This window comes from Adelges cooleyi, unplaced genomic scaffold, assembly GCF_023614345.1.
Source record: "Adelges cooleyi isolate 19-005CV unplaced genomic scaffold, UGA_ACOO_1.1 ACOO_flye_CR_arks_rails_tigmint_CR_PRNA_574, whole genome shotgun sequence".
Classification (NCBI taxonomy): domain Eukaryota; kingdom Metazoa; phylum Arthropoda; class Insecta; order Hemiptera; family Adelgidae; genus Adelges; species Adelges cooleyi.
Genome location: NW_026096268.1, coordinates 1,437,878 through 1,457,552, shown reverse-complemented (window position 1 = coordinate 1,457,552; position 19,675 = coordinate 1,437,878). Strand labels below are relative to the sequence as shown.

The 19,675-nt window shown below is 28.3% G+C and overlaps 2 protein-coding genes and 1 long non-coding RNA gene across 11 annotated transcripts; 1 reads left to right on the top strand and 2 right to left on the bottom strand.

Moving 5' to 3' along the window:
- Positions 1 to 400: 400 nt before the first annotated feature.
- Positions 401 to 3,040, bottom strand: LOC126843743 (GTP-binding nuclear protein Ran). Of its 3 annotated transcripts, none has more exons than XM_050581465.1 (5): positions 2,878 to 3,040; positions 1,555 to 1,807; positions 1,293 to 1,481; positions 995 to 1,165; positions 401 to 930 (listed from the first exon to the last, which is right to left on the bottom strand). In XM_050581465.1, exons 2-5 carry the CDS (start codon positions 1,795 to 1,797, stop codon positions 886 to 888), a joined length of 648 nt encoding a protein of 215 aa, XP_050437422.1. In that variant the 5' UTR covers positions 1,798 to 1,807; positions 2,878 to 3,040; the 3' UTR covers positions 401 to 885. The 3 variants fall into 3 exon arrangements, with proteins under 3 accessions (XP_050437422.1, XP_050437423.1, XP_050437425.1); XM_050581466.1 differs by lacking the exon at positions 2,878 to 3,040 and adding an exon at positions 2,670 to 2,688; XM_050581468.1 differs by lacking the exon at positions 2,878 to 3,040 and adding an exon at positions 2,466 to 2,484.
- Positions 3,041 to 4,099: 1,059 nt separating this feature from the next.
- Positions 4,100 to 19,378, top strand: LOC126843742 (syntaxin-1A). Of its 7 annotated transcripts, XM_050581461.1 has the most exons (11): positions 4,100 to 4,130; positions 4,219 to 4,390; positions 5,133 to 5,237; positions 7,794 to 7,893; positions 14,274 to 14,348; positions 14,411 to 14,593; positions 14,917 to 14,990; positions 15,076 to 15,213; positions 15,796 to 15,906; positions 17,255 to 17,362; positions 17,773 to 18,172. In XM_050581461.1, the coding sequence occupies exons 2-10, from the start codon at positions 4,358 to 4,360 to the stop codon at positions 17,339 to 17,341; spliced, it is 906 nt and encodes a 301-aa protein (XP_050437418.1). In that variant the 5' UTR covers positions 4,100 to 4,130; positions 4,219 to 4,357; the 3' UTR covers positions 17,342 to 17,362; positions 17,773 to 18,172. The 7 variants fall into 7 exon arrangements, 6 of the variants coding, with proteins under 6 accessions (XP_050437418.1, XP_050437420.1, XP_050437419.1 ...); XM_050581463.1 differs by lacking the exons at positions 15,796 to 15,906; positions 17,773 to 18,172 and adding exons at positions 16,284 to 16,394; positions 18,202 to 19,378 and having other exon boundaries at positions 4,106 to 4,390; XM_050581462.1 differs by lacking the exon at positions 17,773 to 18,172 and adding an exon at positions 18,202 to 19,378 and having other exon boundaries at positions 4,106 to 4,390.
- Positions 4,157 to 7,405, bottom strand: LOC126843744 (uncharacterized). The gene is made up of 3 exons (XR_007686477.1): positions 7,278 to 7,405; positions 5,126 to 5,252; positions 4,157 to 4,596 (listed from the first exon to the last, which is right to left on the bottom strand). It is a non-coding gene; the product is annotated as an uncharacterized LOC126843744 (long non-coding RNA).
- Positions 19,379 to 19,675: the final 297 nt, after the last annotated feature.

Below are 19,675 nucleotides of genomic sequence, written 5' to 3'. Positions count from 1 at the left end.
TGTATCCACCAAAATAGGATTATACATCCAACACTGTAACAATTGTAATATGCCATGTTTTGGCGACCGCATAACTAGCATTACAGTTGTTATCATTGGATTCCAGCAAAAAAAAAAACAGCTCATTATGGGCCAAACTTTACTTCTTTAAATTAGGATTTTCAAGTAATTTCTTTGTAACGAAAACGATTTTCGATGGTGTTTATGTAACTTGGTAATTTTTTTTCTCTAGAGATCTAGATTGTTATTAAATATTTGTTTAATCCTAAAATACAAAAGTATTAATTATTATGCATTCAATAACCAATAGTATAACCTTCTTCCAAGCTAGCAATTAAATTATTTTTTCTTTACTTTGAGTATCAGAAAATGAGATGTTATAAAAAAAAAAAACAAAATATGAACTTAAAACATGTTATTTGACTTTAATTGATTTATATGAAAAAAAAAAACACAATAGGAATTATTAACTAAATTTACTTAACTCAAGTTATTAAAAAAAATTGTAGCTGAATTAACAGGCATAATTTACTTATGTAACTTGTCTCTTAAAAAAACATAAGGGTTGAACGCATAAAATTGGGTTTTCTAAACGTAAATAGAAATGTATATATAATATATATTTTCTCTTGATATTAAATGGATTCAATTTGCACAATAAACCGCATATTCTATGAACGGTATAAATTACAAAATAGGACAATTTAAAGTAACTATACAAATTCATTGGGAAATGTATGGTTTTATAAACAAAATAATTTAATTTTTTTTAAATAATAAAATACAGGCAGAGTTTATTTAAAAAAAAAATCAATGCTACGTGCAAGGTAATTGATTAATTGAGACAGTTAACAGATAAATTGTTGAATTAAAGAGACTAATAAATTACAAGTCTTCATCCTCGTCAGGCAATGCTGTTTCTTGAGCCTCCTAAAATACAAAAATTATTGATTCACAACTTCTATAGTTATTAATTAATGTAAATAAATTGTACCTTGAGGTCTTGTTCAATTTGATCTTGCCACTGTGGGTCCATTTTAATTTCAGGTGGTACAAGAGCAGGCATAGCTACAAATTCAAGGTTTGGGTCTCCAATAAGTTTTCTTGCCATCCACAAGAAAGGTTTTTCAAAGTTGTAATTACTTTTTGCACTTATGTCATAATACTGTAAATATTTTTGTTTTTCAAATAAACATGTATTCAATTTCAAATGTTTGAGATTATGTTATATTTATTAATATAACAAAAGGAGTATAAAATAATTAAGATAAACAGATTGGTTATATATGTACCTGTAAATTCTTTTTACGGTGAAAAACTATTGTTTTGGCCTTTACTTTCCTGTCCTTAATGTCAACTTTGTTGCCACATAAAACAATTGGAATGCCTTCACAAACTCTTACTAAGTCTCGATGCCAATTGGGTACATTTTTATATGTGATACGGCTAGTAACATCAAACATGATTATAGCACATTGGCCCTATATTAACATGTAATTAACAAAAATTATAATACTTAAATACATCAATAATTAAATATTTGCAACTTATTACCTGAATGTAGTAACCATCACGAAGTCCTCCAAATTTTTCTTGACCAGCAGTATCCCAAACATTAAATCTTATAACGCCACGAGTTGTGTGGAATACCAAAGGATGAACTTCTACTCCTAATGTGGCAACATACTTTTTTTCAAATTCACCAGTTAAATGGCGTTTGACAAAAGTAGTCTTCCCTGTACCACCATCACCCACCAACACACATTTAAATGTTGGTACATCATCAGGGACATTCATTATAGCTTATCTATTAAAACAAAAAAAATATTAAATGTGCACAATTTAAACTATTAACATTTATGGTGAAGGAAAAATGTTCTTATAATGTTTTGTTTTTCCTAGTCATTAATATTTCACATATCTTAAGAATCAAAATGTATCCCTTGAAATGTCTATAAAGAATGTTTAGACTAAAGACTTTAATTAAGATAGGGGTTCACGCCCCAACCCCCCAGAAGGAAAAATAGCTCACCCAAAGGGAGATAAAAAAAGCTAACCTGATACTGCTCTAGAAGCAGTCAGCGACCTAACGAGACCAAACCTAGCCTTTCTGACCAACCCTGGTAGTTTATTGATAATACATTTGAAACAAATTGCTGTTTTTTTTATTGTGATTCACATCACCTACTGCTGCAACTTAATTATAAAATAAATTGTAATATTTAAAAAAATACATTAAATCAGTTATGCCCACTTTGGCTTTCTCCTATTTAATTGAAACCGAGTAGGTAACTGCTTTTTAAACAATTCGATTTACAGTCGTTATATTTCCTAAGATATGATCTTAGTTCTTTAATTTTTTTATTTGTTTATAAGGAATTGACCACAAGATGTTCATAAATAGATATCTTAATAAAAGTCTGCACATAACCTAAATTATTACAACAAATTCAACCCATAATTACAGCTAATTATTCACGTCGACTAAAATGTATCACGTTAAAAGCTTCAGAATGGAATTATAACTTAACGAATCAATAACGGTCAAGTTAGCTCAACCCGAACTTAAAAGTTGACGAAAATCAAATAACACATTAAATCACATGGCTTATAAATTGCCGTGAACACGAACGTAAGTAATAAAACGAATCATTTAAAAACATAAATACCAGTTAATGCGTTAACTCCACAACACCGAATAACAAAGCCCGAACTAAAACCGTTAAGAACCGTAATGCCGCTAACCTCACAGTTTAAAACGTTTTCGGTCAGCGTAGCGGGAAAATACGAGAAAACCGGGATGGCGGTAACATTAGTTGCAACCGGTAGATACGTGTGGTTTCATTCAAAACATAATATTACCATCGAAATACTTACTTGGTTGTTGCAAGTTGATAGTCGCTAAAATGTAGTTTTCGAATTGACGACGACGAGTACAATTAAAACCCGGAAAATCACGCTGGTGCAAATTGAAGTATCGCTCTATAGCTTCGTTATGGAATGGCCGACCACTCACCACGGACAAGAGCATAGGCCATAGCCTCGCTATCACGATCACGTCAGAGTCACGTCCCGCGCCGAAACCGCCGCCGACTCCAGTGTGACCGTATGTGATAAAACAGTGCCGCCTACAAACCGATAACGATTGCAGACTATTTTACCGCTCATTTTAACGTATCTCGTAATCCCGCAGGGGGTTGACAAATTTACGAATGTGGGACGTCGGGATGACGGCGTACGAATATTTATTAGTTATAATCTATTTGCTATAGCCTATTTCCGAATGCGGCCGCCACACGCCGAAACTATAATACATCGTAAGCCAATATTATACTTAACAGATGAATTTTTAATAAATATAGTACAAAATCCGTATAGGCGGTTTAATGGTGTCTTATTTAAAAGTATATTGTTAAAAACGTATAAAAACAATAAAAAATTTCAAATTCAGGAAACTTAGGTCGGCAAATAATATATTAATTATTATTTTATTGAACTATACTGACATCGCTATAAGAAAAAATATAATATGAGTACCCATGACTCATGAGTACAAACACGCACTTTAGCTTATTAGATGACTAAGTTTCAAATTAACAGATTATTTGTTCAAGTTAAGTATTATAATGGTATTTGATATAATTTTCTAAACACTACCACATTCTTGACTGTTGTCTGTCTACATAGGACCAAGAAGAAAATTTTTATTAATTATTGAAAAGGTAGATTCTCATAAATTACCAGTTATAAAAATATTATAGAAATAATTGCTTACTAATTATACAAAATTCCTTACAATGTCTATTATTCCTCCCTACTGGCATGAGTCATCACAATTTTTTAATTTTGTACCATCTTAAGTACAATGTATTCCGACTACAATATTGAATTAATATATCTTGTAGTACTAAAAATTCGGCAGTGTAAAATAATTTAAACATTTTTACGACAGTTTTTATTTTTTTCATCAGTTGTTAACATTTTTTTTACTAATCAATATTATGGGACGTCGCCAGGAATTAGGTTGGTCACATTGGTATGAATTCGTTTTTTGGTCCACGGAGCGCGCAGCCGCGCTATATAATATATTTCACTCGCAGGTCTGCCGCTGACAGTGCTGTAGTTAGGAAGTATGTATTGATTTTTATCTCGTCCCTTTTCGAGTTTTCCGCACGCTCTTCTGTATAGTAAAATATTGAAATCTTATTATTTTCCCAGATTCAAGATTATTTTGGTTTTTAGTTAGCTTAGCTATTCCAGTGTCTGTTGTCACTGCCGTTACTTAATGATGTGTTTATGAGGCTTAATCGTCGTTGGCTGGTCTTTATATCCATTTTGTGTTTCCATACTGTAAATAATGACTAAGGACAGGCTAGCGGCTCTGAAAGCGGTAAGGCTAATGAATCATACTGTAGTTTTTGACGATACTGATATATTACGTTAGTTTGCTCTTTTATTGTTTTGGTTGTGTATGGAAGCGCAAGAGCTGCTACCCACAACTTGCTGTTTCTTTATAGCTGTGTTGAATGATAAAAGTTATATTATAGGCACCTATACCTTGTCTTCATGCCATGTTCAAAAAAATTGCTTCTATTGCTGAGATATTGTAAACATAAAATTTGACATTATTAACAGATAAAAAAACATTAAATTTATTTTCTTGTACTTAATTAATCAGTTTTTTTAGTAAGGAATGCCTAATAATATCACAATATATCATGATTAATGATACATTGTTTTAATTTAAAAAGAAAGGTATCACGTCTTATTAGTTGTTGATTTTGGATACAAAAATGTATTTTAACAAAAATAATTATACAGCTGATAATATAACTTCTTTAAAGTTTGTTCAGCAGTTTATTTAAAAAAAATATTTTGAAATTTTTTTGGTTTGATAAGTTTATTAAAATGATAATTATAGGAATTTTAATTAATAAATTATTTATTTATTTATTTAAATGTTATTATAGTCACTTATTGCATTCATGTAGTGTAGATATAGTTACAGCATCAAAAATAATATAAATTACTTTTTATATGCCTGTTGTAGAGTAAACCTTATCTTTAAAGAAACATTAATTTTTAAATAACATAATAAAACACAATTGATTGATGTTATAATTACATTTCAGGCTCAAAGCGATGATGAAGAAGGTGGAGCCGATGATGTGGCTGTTAATATTGATGGGCGTCAAGATGGATCCGGGGCCGCATTCATGGATAAATTTTTTGAGGAGGTAAACATGTTTTAACTAAAAACATTTGTTATTTAAGTATATAGTATTATAAGATAATCATTGGTAATAATTATTTAAAAGTGATTATTGTTTTGGCACGTGTGTATTATACGGATCCTCTTATTTTTTTATAACATCAGAGGGTAATAAAATAAAATAATACCTTTTCTAAGTAAAGGGAAGTATATTTAATGTGATAATAACAAATAATGTCTTAAAGTCTGTAAGGTCGGCGAGTAATACTTCAAAAGCATCGCGACAGCTCTTGGTTACCGCCAAGAGCTATTTTACTTTTTTTTTTTAACTTGATCTTTAAACTTGACTTAACTTAAACCTGTGACCCCCTCCTAGACTGTAGCCTACAAACCTAGAGTATTTTAAGTTTAGCGGAGCGGAGCGACAGCACCGATTAAGCGAGTGCCAAAACACTCGGTGACCTGCCATCCTATAGAGGGGTGAGTGTTGTGCAAGTTCACACGGGGAACAAGGAATCGCTTCATTAGGAACTGTATTAATGTGTAATGTGGTTTATTTTATCTAATAACCCTCTGATATTGAAAAAATGGGGGGGAGGGGTCTGTAAAGTACACAAGTATCATTTTTTTTTTTATAAAACAATACAGTAAATTCTTGTTATGTCTAATTTAAAGAGGAAAAAGAAGAAGTTTTAGACATCGATTTTTATTAAAAAAATTGAATTAATTTGAATACTTAAAATATTAATACCTATGAATTACAATATTTATACATTGGTACATTAACCCTCTGTTAGTTGCGTAATTTTCGGTCACACATAAATAAAGTGTAACTGCCGTATATTTCTTACCCGAGCTATAGGGTGAGTCAACCGTAGACCACTCGCCTAACGAAAGGTTTATATTTACATTGCATTATGGTAGTTTCAAGGGGATTTCAATGTATGTAGTTCAAGATAACAGAAAATTTGAGATAGCTACATTCGACATTATAAGAATCTACTGTAATATGTTTTGTATAGCTATGAGCGAGACTTCAGCATTTATTAAAGATTTTTTTTTAACGGCATAAATTACCTCTTTTGACCATTTCCTATCCTCGACAAATAAGGGGGCTTGTCACAAAAACTGTATTTAGATATTTCTTGATGAAGAGAGTTAAGTTGGTAACAAATTTCTCTAAATATTTATTCCCTATTTTATAGAAATCTTCCTTCCCCCCCCCCGCTCCTAAAAAAATAATACATTATTTATTAAAACAAAAGTTACATATAAATTTTTTAAAAAGCAGTGCTTCAGTCACATTTGCTACTCAGTACTGCAGTTGAGCTGCGCCAGGTGTTTTGAGATTAGTGTTAATTGAAGGGCGATAATCGGGGAATTTCGAGCAAAAGCATGCAATCAACTAACACGATACGTTCTACACCTAACTTCAACCAAACCTTGTAATCTACTAAAAGCCTTAGTTATCAAATTATAATAAATAAATAAATTTATAGCCGAAATTAAAGCAAACTAGTTATGTTTTGTGGATTTCAGCATAGATCTCTGTAAAACTAACATTTGTTTTTTTTTTTATGGAAATTCACTTAATAAAATATAAATTCCATATAATATAATAATCTCGAAAATAAGTAAATTTTAATTTAAAAATGTGTAAGGTGGCAGTGTACAGCGGCCACTATCGGCATTTTGACACTCGGTTACAGACTACTTTTGCTAAACAAAAAATAAGCTAGTGAATAGGAGGTACCTTCCCCTCTCTAACGAAGGACTGAAAACCCATCCTAGGTAGCGTTAGGAAACCTCCCTCTTGGAATAATAAGTACTTAAAAGTTTTAATAAAGCTAAATATTCCCATTTGTAAGAAATTAAATAATAATCTTGAGTTATGAATCTTATGATAGACTCCCATTTGATTTTTTTTAAATTTTATAGGACTAAATTATGACTTAGCAAAGTGTACTATAAAATATAAATTTATATTTTATATTATAATTATTGTGGGCGTGGCAGATTTCATTCTGTTAATTAGTAATTTGTATAATTTAGACAAAATAATTACCTTTCAAATTCTTGTTCAATGTATTATTATATAATATTATAAAAAAACTGTGGTTTTTGGAAGCTTTTAAGGAAAATATGTGACAATAAAAGACATTTTGACATTTTTAATATTTAGTTAACTAAATATTAAATAATACTGTCATAATAAGATTAATACATTTATTTTTCTGGCCCTACTTTAGTATATAATTGAAAGATAAGAAACTCTTTTTAAAGATAAGACCTACTCTACATTTAACATTGTGTATGCCATACTTTGCATACTGTATATAAACATTTCAATAAATATATATATTTTTAAAGCTAGTTGTTTGGTATAAAATATTACAATTATTATATTTTATAACAATTTATTTATTACCTATTTAAAAATCGCTAATATAATGTCGAGTTACCACATTTTACTGATGAACTTTAAATTAGAGGTATACCCCAAATTACGATAAGGCTGTTTAATTTAAATGTTATACATTTTGTTTATATATGTTTAAATAAAATACAATTTTTGTTTTAGGTGGAAGGCATCCGAGGAATGATCGATAAGATACAAGCAAATGTGGAAGAAGTGAAGAAAAAACACAGTGCCATTTTATCGGCTCCTCAGACTGACGAAAGTAAGCAGTTTTTATTATTATATAGTTCTCTTGAAAAAATAGATCTATGACGAAAAATTAGTGGTTTTATAATTTGTGTTTATCATTGGTATTACCTAATTATAGTTTATACTAATAGTATGAGAAAAATGGATAAAAGGAAATGTATAATCTGGGCTAAACAAGTAACATGACCATAAACTAAAATAAACAACCTATCTCCAAAATTGTTTTCAAAACATTTTAGTCTGTATTAGCATTTTTTTCTTTTAATATTTCACATACTTTTATTATAATAGGAAGCGGTCTTATTATTCATAAGTTAAAAAGCTTATAGAATATATTTACGTTAACATATTAATATTAAGAGTTGAATTCGCACTAAAATATAGGAAGGGCACAAGGGAAAAACGGTAGTAGTCACGATATGAATGCGTTAAAACTTTCGTGGATTGATATATCAGTATGGAAAATAACTCAATTGGTAGTAGTCACATTATGAAATTTTTTTTTTTCAAATAGTTTTTTTCAATTTATGCCAATAATTTTTTTTATTTATGTCAATAGATTGTTTAAATAAATACATTCATTATTAGAGTAGCGTTTAATGTGATTTTTTTTGTTCTTATGTAAGAGGTAGAGGAATTCACGAACTTTGTTTTTGCTATACTCTAAAATTTTCATAATATGACAACTACCATTTTGCTGATTTTCGGATATATCCACGTTAGTATTTTTAGGTCGACGTTTCGAACTCATTGCAGAGTTCATCATCAGGCTGTTGTAGTCACGACTGTACCGCTGTCGTGGCTATACTGAAGCGGTACAGTCGTGACTACAACATCCTGATGATGAACTCTGCAATGAGTTCGAAACGTCGACCTAAAAATACTAACGTGGATATATTCGAAAATCAGCAAAATGGAATTTCAATTCACGAAAGCTTTAACGCATTCATGACAACTACCGTTTTTCCCCTTTGCCCTTCATATTAATAAAGGTAAAATTAAAAATTTGTTTACTATTGTTAAATGACAAACAAAAATGTTTCCAAAAAGAAGAAATTTGAGATTACACGTCTTATTTTTAAAGAAAATAAGTGGCTCACTTTAAGTTGATCATCCTCTATACTTTAAAATGACAATATTGGTAACTAATAATTGTCTTTTTACTTCATCACTATTTACTTATTGAATGAGTACAAATCACTATTAGATATAATACAAAAATGTAGAGATTAAATTTGAAGTGTTTGACTCAATTTGTTTGTCGTTATCTTAAATTAAATAAACAACTTTGTTTTGCTACATTTCGTAAATACATTTAATTTAAAAAGATGCCACATCTTTTCTTAATTTTAAGTGTATAAGCTAGCTAACTACTGATCGTACTCATTTTTTTTTTAAGTTAATTTAAAAATGTTATATCATAGTTCACCGGGTGGGTATTATCAGTTTTTGTGAATATGTCTAACCTTCTTCTTCGTCTTTATCCCAACTATTTGGGATTGGCCATCCTTGTCCAAAACCTCAACTCGACACAATATTCCCCATCATCTTTGCATACATTAGCAGTCCTCTTATTTTTCTCAACTTTCTATAAACTGTAAATATGTATAATAGCTTAATTTTTATTAACTTCTGAAAGACCATTTATTTTTTCTATTTTGTTTAGTTTAGTAACAAATGTATTGAATCACTGTATCATAAAACTCCTTAAGATAGGATGACATTTTAAACTAGAAATAACCTGAGAAAAAACTTGTTAAATATATTATATATAGTAAAATAAAGTATTTAAATATACAATATACCATGCTTGATTCTATAGTGTATGATAGACCTAGTAGGATAGCATTTAAAGATAGGAAGAAAACTAAAAAATATGTTTGTTATTTGTTGTATTAAATATAGTTTAAATACTTGTTCACATTTTAAAAACTAAATGTGATCGTCCATGTGAGAAGGTTCCCGGAGAAAACTGTTCAAGAGAGCCAAAAGTCAAAACTAACTTTTTACTGACTAACTTTTTATGAGTTCTAACTTGAAAACTTCACGACTTTTGAATGAATTGAGTCAATTGTGTTCAGAAGCTAATCGATTACAACAAAATGTAATATAAGATACGCTTTTCCATAAACGGTCACAAATTTTTGTCGAATTTATTTAAACTTAAAATGTTAGCTTGTAGAGTATATTTTATAAATATATGTTTTAAGCATCATTAGTTTCTATTAAATAAAGTAATAAGATAAAATGACTTTTTCCCCTATTTGATCGTTTGACTTCTGAACCAATAGCAAAATTGTTAGGATGTCCTTAGTAATTGCTATTGAAGTTATCTTTTCTATCATTCTTTACTCTAAAAGTTTAATAGGACTTACAATTTGGAAATTAGAAATGACCTAACAACCCAAACGTTTTTGAATATTAATAAATATGACGGAATATTATATTAAAAAATTAATTTCATTAAGATTAAAGGTCGAAATTCATAAAAAAAAATTCATAAGTGCCTTCGGAAATCTAAATTTGGAAAATCGGTAAAACCGTTCTCTTGGATTAAATAATCTAATGTATCTGAAATATCTGGTTTACTTACACATGAATATCCTGTGTATATTATATTATATAATTACCGAATGTAGTCTATAATTGATAATCTAGGCATAAATTAAATACCTTATAAAAAAAAAACGCTTATTAAATGAACAATGTTTTTTTTTATATACACGTTATTATAAAGTTGATTCCGTAAAGTAGGTACTAGCATTTTGCTCTTGCTAACATCTCGTCACGCGTAGAATTATGCTTTTACAGCAAAAGCATTTGTACTATAATGTAGGTCATTATACCTACATAATATTATAGTAGCTACAACTAGAAAGAAATTCTGTTAAGGCATTTATGTAATATTAACAGCTTAAGGGTCTTTTGTTTTATTAAACATAATACAAAATAAATAATACCTATTTCGATTTTTAAAATTATGTATATTTATTTTTAAAAAACATGTATTTATTATAATATACTACTTATTTTTTTTAAGTGAATGAAAAGTTAACAGCGCCGTTAGTTACTTCTTTATGAATACTGAACACGAAAGGGCTTCAGTAAAAATGTCCTAAATAGGAAGCTCTACATTATACCTACACTTTACAACAACAGTAACCCGATATTAAACTTTAGCGTATAGTTTTTTTTATAGATATTTCGGAGTATTGAAAGATTATACGATTTTTTTTAGTTACAATTTTATTATAGTGATTTAAAATATTAAATAGTTGAGTTTCCTATTTTAGACTAAGGGGTTAAAAAAAGTAATAACTCGTAATTATAATTTTTAGCTCGGATGTTTTTTTTGTGCTCTTATACAAAGGTTTTTTTTTAACTTTTGCTTGGTAACAGTACCATAGAAAAGCGTCCTTTTAAAATTCTAAATGTTAGACTAAAAAAAATATTGTAGTCAACTATGACACATTAAATTTTGTTATGGCGCTGCGATAGGTAAGATAGGTCGGTGTATGAATACAAATGATGTATTTTTATCTTAACATGCCTTACTATAACTTTTACTTGGTACAAAGTTTTTTTTACATCACTCTAGGCTATTTGTTGTTTATAGTTAATATTTTATTCTTTTCGTTTGTGTTAGTAAAATAATATTAGTGCATGTTATATTTTTTAACATGAAAATTGTTTTTAATTAAAAATGTTCAAAGATTTTTCTGTAAAAATCGTGTTAATATAAATGTACATAAACGAAAGGAACGTTATTTAATAGGTTGCGATGTACCCTTCTCGCAACACACAATTTTAATCGATATATTACTCCCCTCTGGCTTATGTCTGAACTCTTCTATGTTTGCCACCTCCCGCCTGGCCGCTAACGAATAGTCACCTTGACAACGTTGTGAGTGTTGTCAAATAAACAGGCAATCCGTTATTTTCAAATGGGTTTCTCTATAATCATTATGTTTTTGTCGTCGAAGTCATTAAATGTTATGATTTTTTATAATGATAAAATACTTTAGTGATTGATCAGTTATTCTGTATTCAGTTAAATTACATTACACACTTGAGGAGTTAAATGCAAGACATCCATCTCGCAATTGTAAATTATTAGTTCCTTTTCTTTTATCGAGTTGAATAATTGTATTACCAAGAAAGCATATCGCACATGTATTTCTACAATGACACAAATAAAAAATGTTTATGCCAAAACATTTTATTTTTATTAGAGGATTGTTTACCCTATTCTTGTCATGGTAGTAACTCGAAAGTTGTTGACTAAATTCATTCTAGAAATACAGTGCGATTTGTGCAAATCTGTAAATATAAGTCATGATTTTGAAAAATAGAAAAAATGACTAATGAAAGTGATTGAAAACTGTATTTTAAAATGCCGCAATGCGCTGATTTGTTAAACATTTTTTATTCATTTGCGAGACTCGTGATAGGTCGACGTCGTCGTCAGGGACGCGTGTACACACGAATACGACTATCGTCGATTATACACACACACGTGTTATATATATATATATATGTAATAAATAGAGTACGCTCAACGCTGTGATCATTTTGGAGGTAGGACAAAAAAAAAGGATAGGTTAAGTCATGTTATGTAAATCAATGATGCGGCAGCAGTTGAAGTGTTGGGGACACTTGAATAGCGTTCAGACTACATGATCTGCGTCCCATTTTTATCAGCTGAAAAAATGTGTAACCCATTTTTATCAGCAGATAATATAAGTTAGTATATTATATTAACGGATTACCGTTCATTTGCGCCAAATTAAATAAATTTAGCGGTTCAAAGTAAATTATTTACTTTTAAATATAGTTACATTACAAAATTAATTAATGGTTAAGTAAACAAAATGAATATTTAATATTTCAAATTTAGGCAGTTATTATAATAAGTGTACCGCGCTGTATACAAATAATATTACACATTGCCACTCAAAAGTTATTGATGGGTTTAAATTTCGGTAACAAAGAAGTTTAAAAAATGGCGATGTACAGTAAAATCTTATTATATTTTAAAACTGATAATAGGGACGAACTTTTAATAAATGATAGTAGTAGGAAAACTTAGATGTGCTTAGCACTCAACATTTTTTTGTGTTTTACCATAAGTGAGGAGACTGGATTTTCTAATATTTCCAGTGCTTAGGTACACCCGCCTATTTTAGTGAAATTGGACACCTGGACTCCGGAGACATGACATAAAAATGCCTATACTATACTCCTTAGTAAATACGTGGTGTAAATGGTCTCTTAGTTAATAGTTAGGATTTTTTTAATGATTTGAGATTACAGTAAGTTTTCATTTGATGTTTACGAGTATTGCATGTTGTCTTACTTCACTGTCCCTCTTATTTTAACTAATTTATACATTCTCAAGTAAGAAATCGTTTTCGCTAAACTTCATGCTAAGTAGTGAATTATATTGGAGACGCAAGTTAGTGCAATTTACATCCCATAAAATGTTGACTAGAGTGTAATAGTATTTTGCTCCTTCTGGACATTTACCATTTAACAAATTATAATTAGTATATCTTTTACTTAAATTGGATAATTATTTATTTTGAGACCTAATTGAATATGTTATTGTAAAACGATTTTATACAGGCTTTCATTAATGATATAGCAATTAAGAATTAACATATTGCAGTTATTGAAATGAAATCTTAGAAATTTGATAGGTTGTTATTGATTGAGGGTAAAATACCTACCCTATTTATAATTGCATTTAGTTTATATTAGCAATATTTTAAATAATGTTTTATATTTTCGAAGTATGAACATCTAACTTTGTATTTAATGATCCTGACACTCATACGAAACTCTGCGACTATGAATACTTTTTTTAGCTTAAGTAAAAAAGTGAATGCTTGCTTCTCAGTAAAAAGTTTTTAAAAATTGACCAACTAATATGGAATTTAACCCAGAGTTCACGTATGTTGGACGATAGGTTACTTCAGTAGTGCAACTCGGGGGGATGGGAGGCGGGTATTAATTCTCCAAATTAAATTTTATTAAAAAAATCGGAGCCAAGAAGACAATTATAATTTAGGCCTCAAAGTAGTAGGTTACTAGAAAGCTGAGCTGAATCATCACGCTTATAAAACAATTTTGTAAAAGTGGTAATTTTTTTAATAATAAAATCAACTTTAAGCATAATATGCTGTGTTTTGGGACAAATTATTGCGGTGTGCGGTAGATGGAACACTTGGCTCTATTGTCTTCGCTTAAAGTAACAGAACAATCCAACCTCATGAAGATAACAATAAATTATTAGAAATGATCAAGTTGTACTTTTTTGGGAGAAGGGGGAGGGAGGCGTTAGAAATTAATATTATTCTGAAAAAAATTAAATATCAAATTTACATTTTTCAGAGGTGAAACAAGAATTAGAAGATCTTATGGTGGATATTAAAAAAACCGCTAATAGAGTTCGTGCCAAACTCAAAGGTAAAACACATTTATATGATTTAATTGTTGTAGGTATTCTTAAATTTATATATGTTATTCAGAAATTGAACAGAATATTGAAGCGGAAGAGCAATCGAACAAATCATCAGCTGACTTAAGGATACGTAAAACGCAACATTCAACTTTGTCGCGTAAATTTGTGGAAGTAATGACTGAATATAACCGCACACAAACCGATTATAGAGAGCGGTGTAAAGGTCGCATTCAGAGACAGTTAGAAATAAGTTAGTATTTTTTAATATATATTCATTAAATCATTTTTTTGTTACGATTGTGATTATGAATTGAAGTATTATTAACTTAAAAATCTTTGGATGTATCCATGTCATCCAATATATGTCATGTCCAAGACATGATTATCAAGTTAAAAATGTATTTTGTATTATTGTGTTGATGTTTATTGGAATTTATTGACAATACAATAAAACTGTTATAGCTTTTGAAGTACCTAATTTTATCATCATATTTATTTTCATTTTAAAAATTGGTGTACAAAATATTAAGTAATATTTTATTAATGTAAGATTGAAATTTGTTTTATTATTAGCTGGTAGAACAACAACTAACGAAGAACTTGAAGAAATGTTAGAACAAGGAAATCCAGCTGTATTTACTCAGGGCGTAAGAATAAATATTATATTATTTTATTTATAATTTGTTAAGATATAACTATGGGCTTTCCACTTACTTTATCATTTTTGTTTAGATAATAATGGAAACGCAACAAGCTCGGCAAACATTAGCCGATATTGAAGCTAGACATGCTGATATTATTAAGCTTGAAAATTCTATACGGGAACTCCACGACATGTTTATGGATATGGCAATGTTGGTTGAAAATCAGGTATGGGTTTTATTGCTATCCTATAATTATTTATTTCTGAGTAATTGATGGGTATTGTTTATTAAACAATTGTTAGATACCTTGTAAAAAAATTATAGTAAAATTAATATATTATTGTCATATGTATTTTAAACTTGAAATCACATTAAACATTTAAAATTTTTTAAAAACATTTTTAAACGGGAATACTTTCCAATTCACAAAAGGCTATCTTAATCTGAATATAGTTTTCAATAAATTAACTATAAACAAATTAATTTCAAAAAATATATTTCTTTTATTTATCATTCAATGCTTGTCTTAAAAACTTAAATTATATTAATGAGATTAGCAATAAGCTGTAACCATATAGATGAAATAATTCTTTTTTAATATTGCTATAATGAATTTATATAATTGTGTCACATAATGTGAGACCACAGACCTAACTGTTCATTATTAGGTACATATTTTATTATTGGATTTTAAACACTGAATTAAAAGGATTCTTTGTAAATACATGATATGGTATACAAACTAAATTTATGATATAGATTAATTAATTTATATCTATATATATCTATCTATATATAAAAAAAATAGGGCGAAATGATTGATCGAATTGAGTATCACGTTGAACACGCCGTGGATTATGTACAGACGGCAACTCAAGACACTAAGAAAGCATTAAAATATCAGAGCAAAGCGAGAAGAGTAAGTCAAAAGGGGTAGAGATTTGCGTTCATTCCTGCTCGCTTTGCTGTGTGCATTTTGTTTGATTTTGTAGGTAGTTTATTATTTTTCCATTTATATGATTTTTTTGTTGTAGTTGCTTACATTATAGATTGAAAATATTTTCTAAAATAATAACGATTTCCAATTTATGTGCTCTGATCAGTAGATATTTAAAAATTGTATCTTGTTGTTTTTTAATTTAAGATCTGTTTGACTAATTATATGCATTTGATTTTTGTCCTTTGGCAATAATTGCTTGGTTTTTACATTTATTCACATCAAAAATTTAATTTCCATATTCATAATTCCCTATTTGTTCATTTCCTATGTCCTGCATATTGCCGAAAAAAAAATAGGGCGAACTTGTTGATAGGATAGAATACCATGTTTCGTTCACCGTTGAAAAGGTGGCTGATGGGAAAAAGGAGTTAGACGTAGCTCAAGAATATCATAAAGAAGCTCAAAAAGTAAGTTCGTTATCAATAAAAAACGGTGTCTGTATTTTATTAAAAGGTTCTAATTATACGGATAACTTATCTGGCGTCGGTATAATTCACTAAGATCAGACATATGTGCATTAGGCAATGTAGGTTGTCTATCTAATATGCAATGTAACTGCATGATAACGCATTAATTGAATGCGTAACAAGGGTAATGTAAATAGGCTAAATGATTTAACAATAACCAGGAGATAGAAATATATGTTGGTAAAATTACCGTAAAAAAATGTACACTATATTTTTAAAACTAACCCTCATTTAACGCTTGTTTAAGAAAGAAGCAGCACATTGTTTACAGATCCAGTTAGAATATCATAAATGACAACACAAATTTGGTGTGGTAAAACTAAATAATCATTCATTATACATTTAAAAAAATTAGCACGTTTTAAATTGCCAACGAAGTACCACACTTCAGCTTGGATGAACATGTAACTAAAGTATGGTTTTTTGTCCAATAACAGAAACGACTAGTAAAGAGTGTGGAAACAATGTATTTAAATTATTAATTATTGTACAGTCTAATTTATATTTTTATAATATTGTATTGTTTGCTTTGATTACAATAATAATTGTATTTTTGTGTATTGAAATTAGAATAAAAATATTTATGGTCTATTTCAAAGACATGAAACAACATAAGCTTTAGTGTGTATTAATACAGTAGTTTTATTTTTAATTAGTTTATAAAAACACTGGTTTTTATGCTTTTGCTTTTGGCTTTTTATTTTAAATATATAAAACATTGGGTTTTTATTTGTATATACAACAAGATGTTTTTTTAGTTGATTTGTTTTACTAATACATTTTTTGAATTATAAATATAGAAGAAAATCATGATCCTGATATGTTTGACAATTCTGATTGTTATTCTTGGAGGATTTATAATGAGTTTCCTTCCAAAGTTTCCTTAAGATAAATCTATATGGACACAAGTAAGAATAATGTATTACGAGTATTAATGAAAATAAGTTTAACTATTTTATTACTTATTAGTGCTTGAGTTTAGTTAAACCTACCCATAATTTCATACCAAAAATAATATTTATTCAGCAACAGTTGATATTTCACATTATGAGTAATTATATGTATGTATAATAATATAGACAGGTATTCATGGGTTTATTTTTAATTAAGAAAATTTGTATTTTATGTTATTTCGACTAAATTATCCTTTTATTTAGTTTGAATATAAAGCTTCTAAGGTGTGGACCTCTTAAAATATAAAACAAAATATTTATTTCTCAAAGTTATTCTCTATATATATAATAACTGAGCATGATACACATATACATTATTTACACAGACTGGTGGTTATCTATTGTTAACTTTCCTAAACTTGCAGAGCAATTTTTTTGACGGAATCATCCGGCAGAGCAGTCACTCAATTCATTTACTAGTTCTTCGGCTTATTAAGACTGGAATAGCAAACACACAACAATGTTGTATTGTTATTATTATGGTTTTTAATTTCCTCTTCTTGTCTGAAAAAGTCAAAGCCTGTTTAAATTTTTAATATCACTGGTCGTCCTATTTTTAATGTATTATATAATAATATTTATTGTTTTTTTTAAATACCTCTTTCTTAATTATTATTATAGTTCGATTGTTATTTATAAAATTATTAGATTTTTAAAACCAACTAATATGATATTATCTTTGTGTAATAATTATTATTTAATATTATAATATTTATAGAGGTTCATGTGATAATTCGTTAAAATATTTAAAAACGTTTGGCTTCCTCGTTTTATTATTTTATTGTTTTTTTCAGTGCGATGCATAGGTGAACAGGAAATAATGTCAATTTTAAATAAAAAAAACCTAGCTGTTTTGTTCTACTTAAGTATTATTGGTCTGTAAATGCTATAGAGGAACTAATTTATTGTATGTACTTACATTTATTTTCAGAATGGTTTTATTTTTAATATTAAGTATAGTGACCCCCAAATAGTTGTAACTATGTTAAAGTGCCTTGAAATATATGGTTTTCAAATACCAACATTAATTTAGAAATGGTATGCTTAACAATTGTAGAACATTCATATAATTAATAATTATTTATTATGTATTACAACTCTTAAGTTACAACTTATTAATTAAAATAATTCTAAATTTCTTTAAGTTCCCTGATAATAAATTTGGTTTTCTTAAAATCATTATGTACGATCATTTACAAATGTAATAGATCTAAAACATTTACTTCACCTAATTTGTCATTTTTTTAAAATTATATTTTTAGTAGATCTCACTAAACTGATGTTTTGATCATCGTTAATTAAAAATCGCTCAACAATTGTGTATAATTCATTACTGGTAAAATTCATCTTCATCGTTATTTTTTTTTCATATAAATAACCCAGAGATCTAGAATTGTCTTAGACAAAATTTACATTTCACTCTTAAACTACAAAATGTTATTATAATAACTTTTTTTCTACATGGCAAAGTCTTCCATAAAGTAAAAAAAAAAACGTTCTTTCTAATTTATTTGTTTATGAACTATTATAAGAAATAGTGGATTGAAACGTGTTCATTTCAAAATTTACATTTTTCTCTTGAACTAGTTTCATTTACCAGGCCAGTATGATAATATGTTTTTTAGAATAGAAAAAGTGTGAAATAGCCATATAGAAAAACGTATCATTTTACTGATATAAATATGAGCAATACAGTAAAATTGTTGAGGGAACGCATTCCAAACCACTGCACTAAAAAATAAGCATAAAGCATTTTATTCACTAAAACATTCTTAAGTTCTAAAAAAAAAAAATAATTATTTAGAAATGATGATTTTTTGTTTTTTTTATTTATTGTGAAGTGAAAGATGAAAATTATGTTTAAAAAACTGATGTAAGTTTAAATTGTGTAGAGTGAAATGAAAATTTGTAAGAAAGTAAACTCGGACCCTCAAAATAAACATTTATCAATACAAAAAAAAAACAATATAAGGCGTGTTTTTTAAAATTTTTAATTATACATTGGTATTATTTATTATAGCTATATTAGTTTTTGAGTATTAATAACATTAAAAATATGAAACTTTTAATTATTAAAATTGTGCTTTCTCTTAAATATTCTGCATTTTAGTGATTTTTTATTGTTTTTATCTCTTATTTTTAAATTTAATTAAAATAAAACTATTTTCAAACCAGTTTAATGAAAAATATATAGGGCATTTAACAACAAAATGCATATTACTAATCTCTATTACCTTTAATGTTTCTTGCCATATTATATTGTTATTT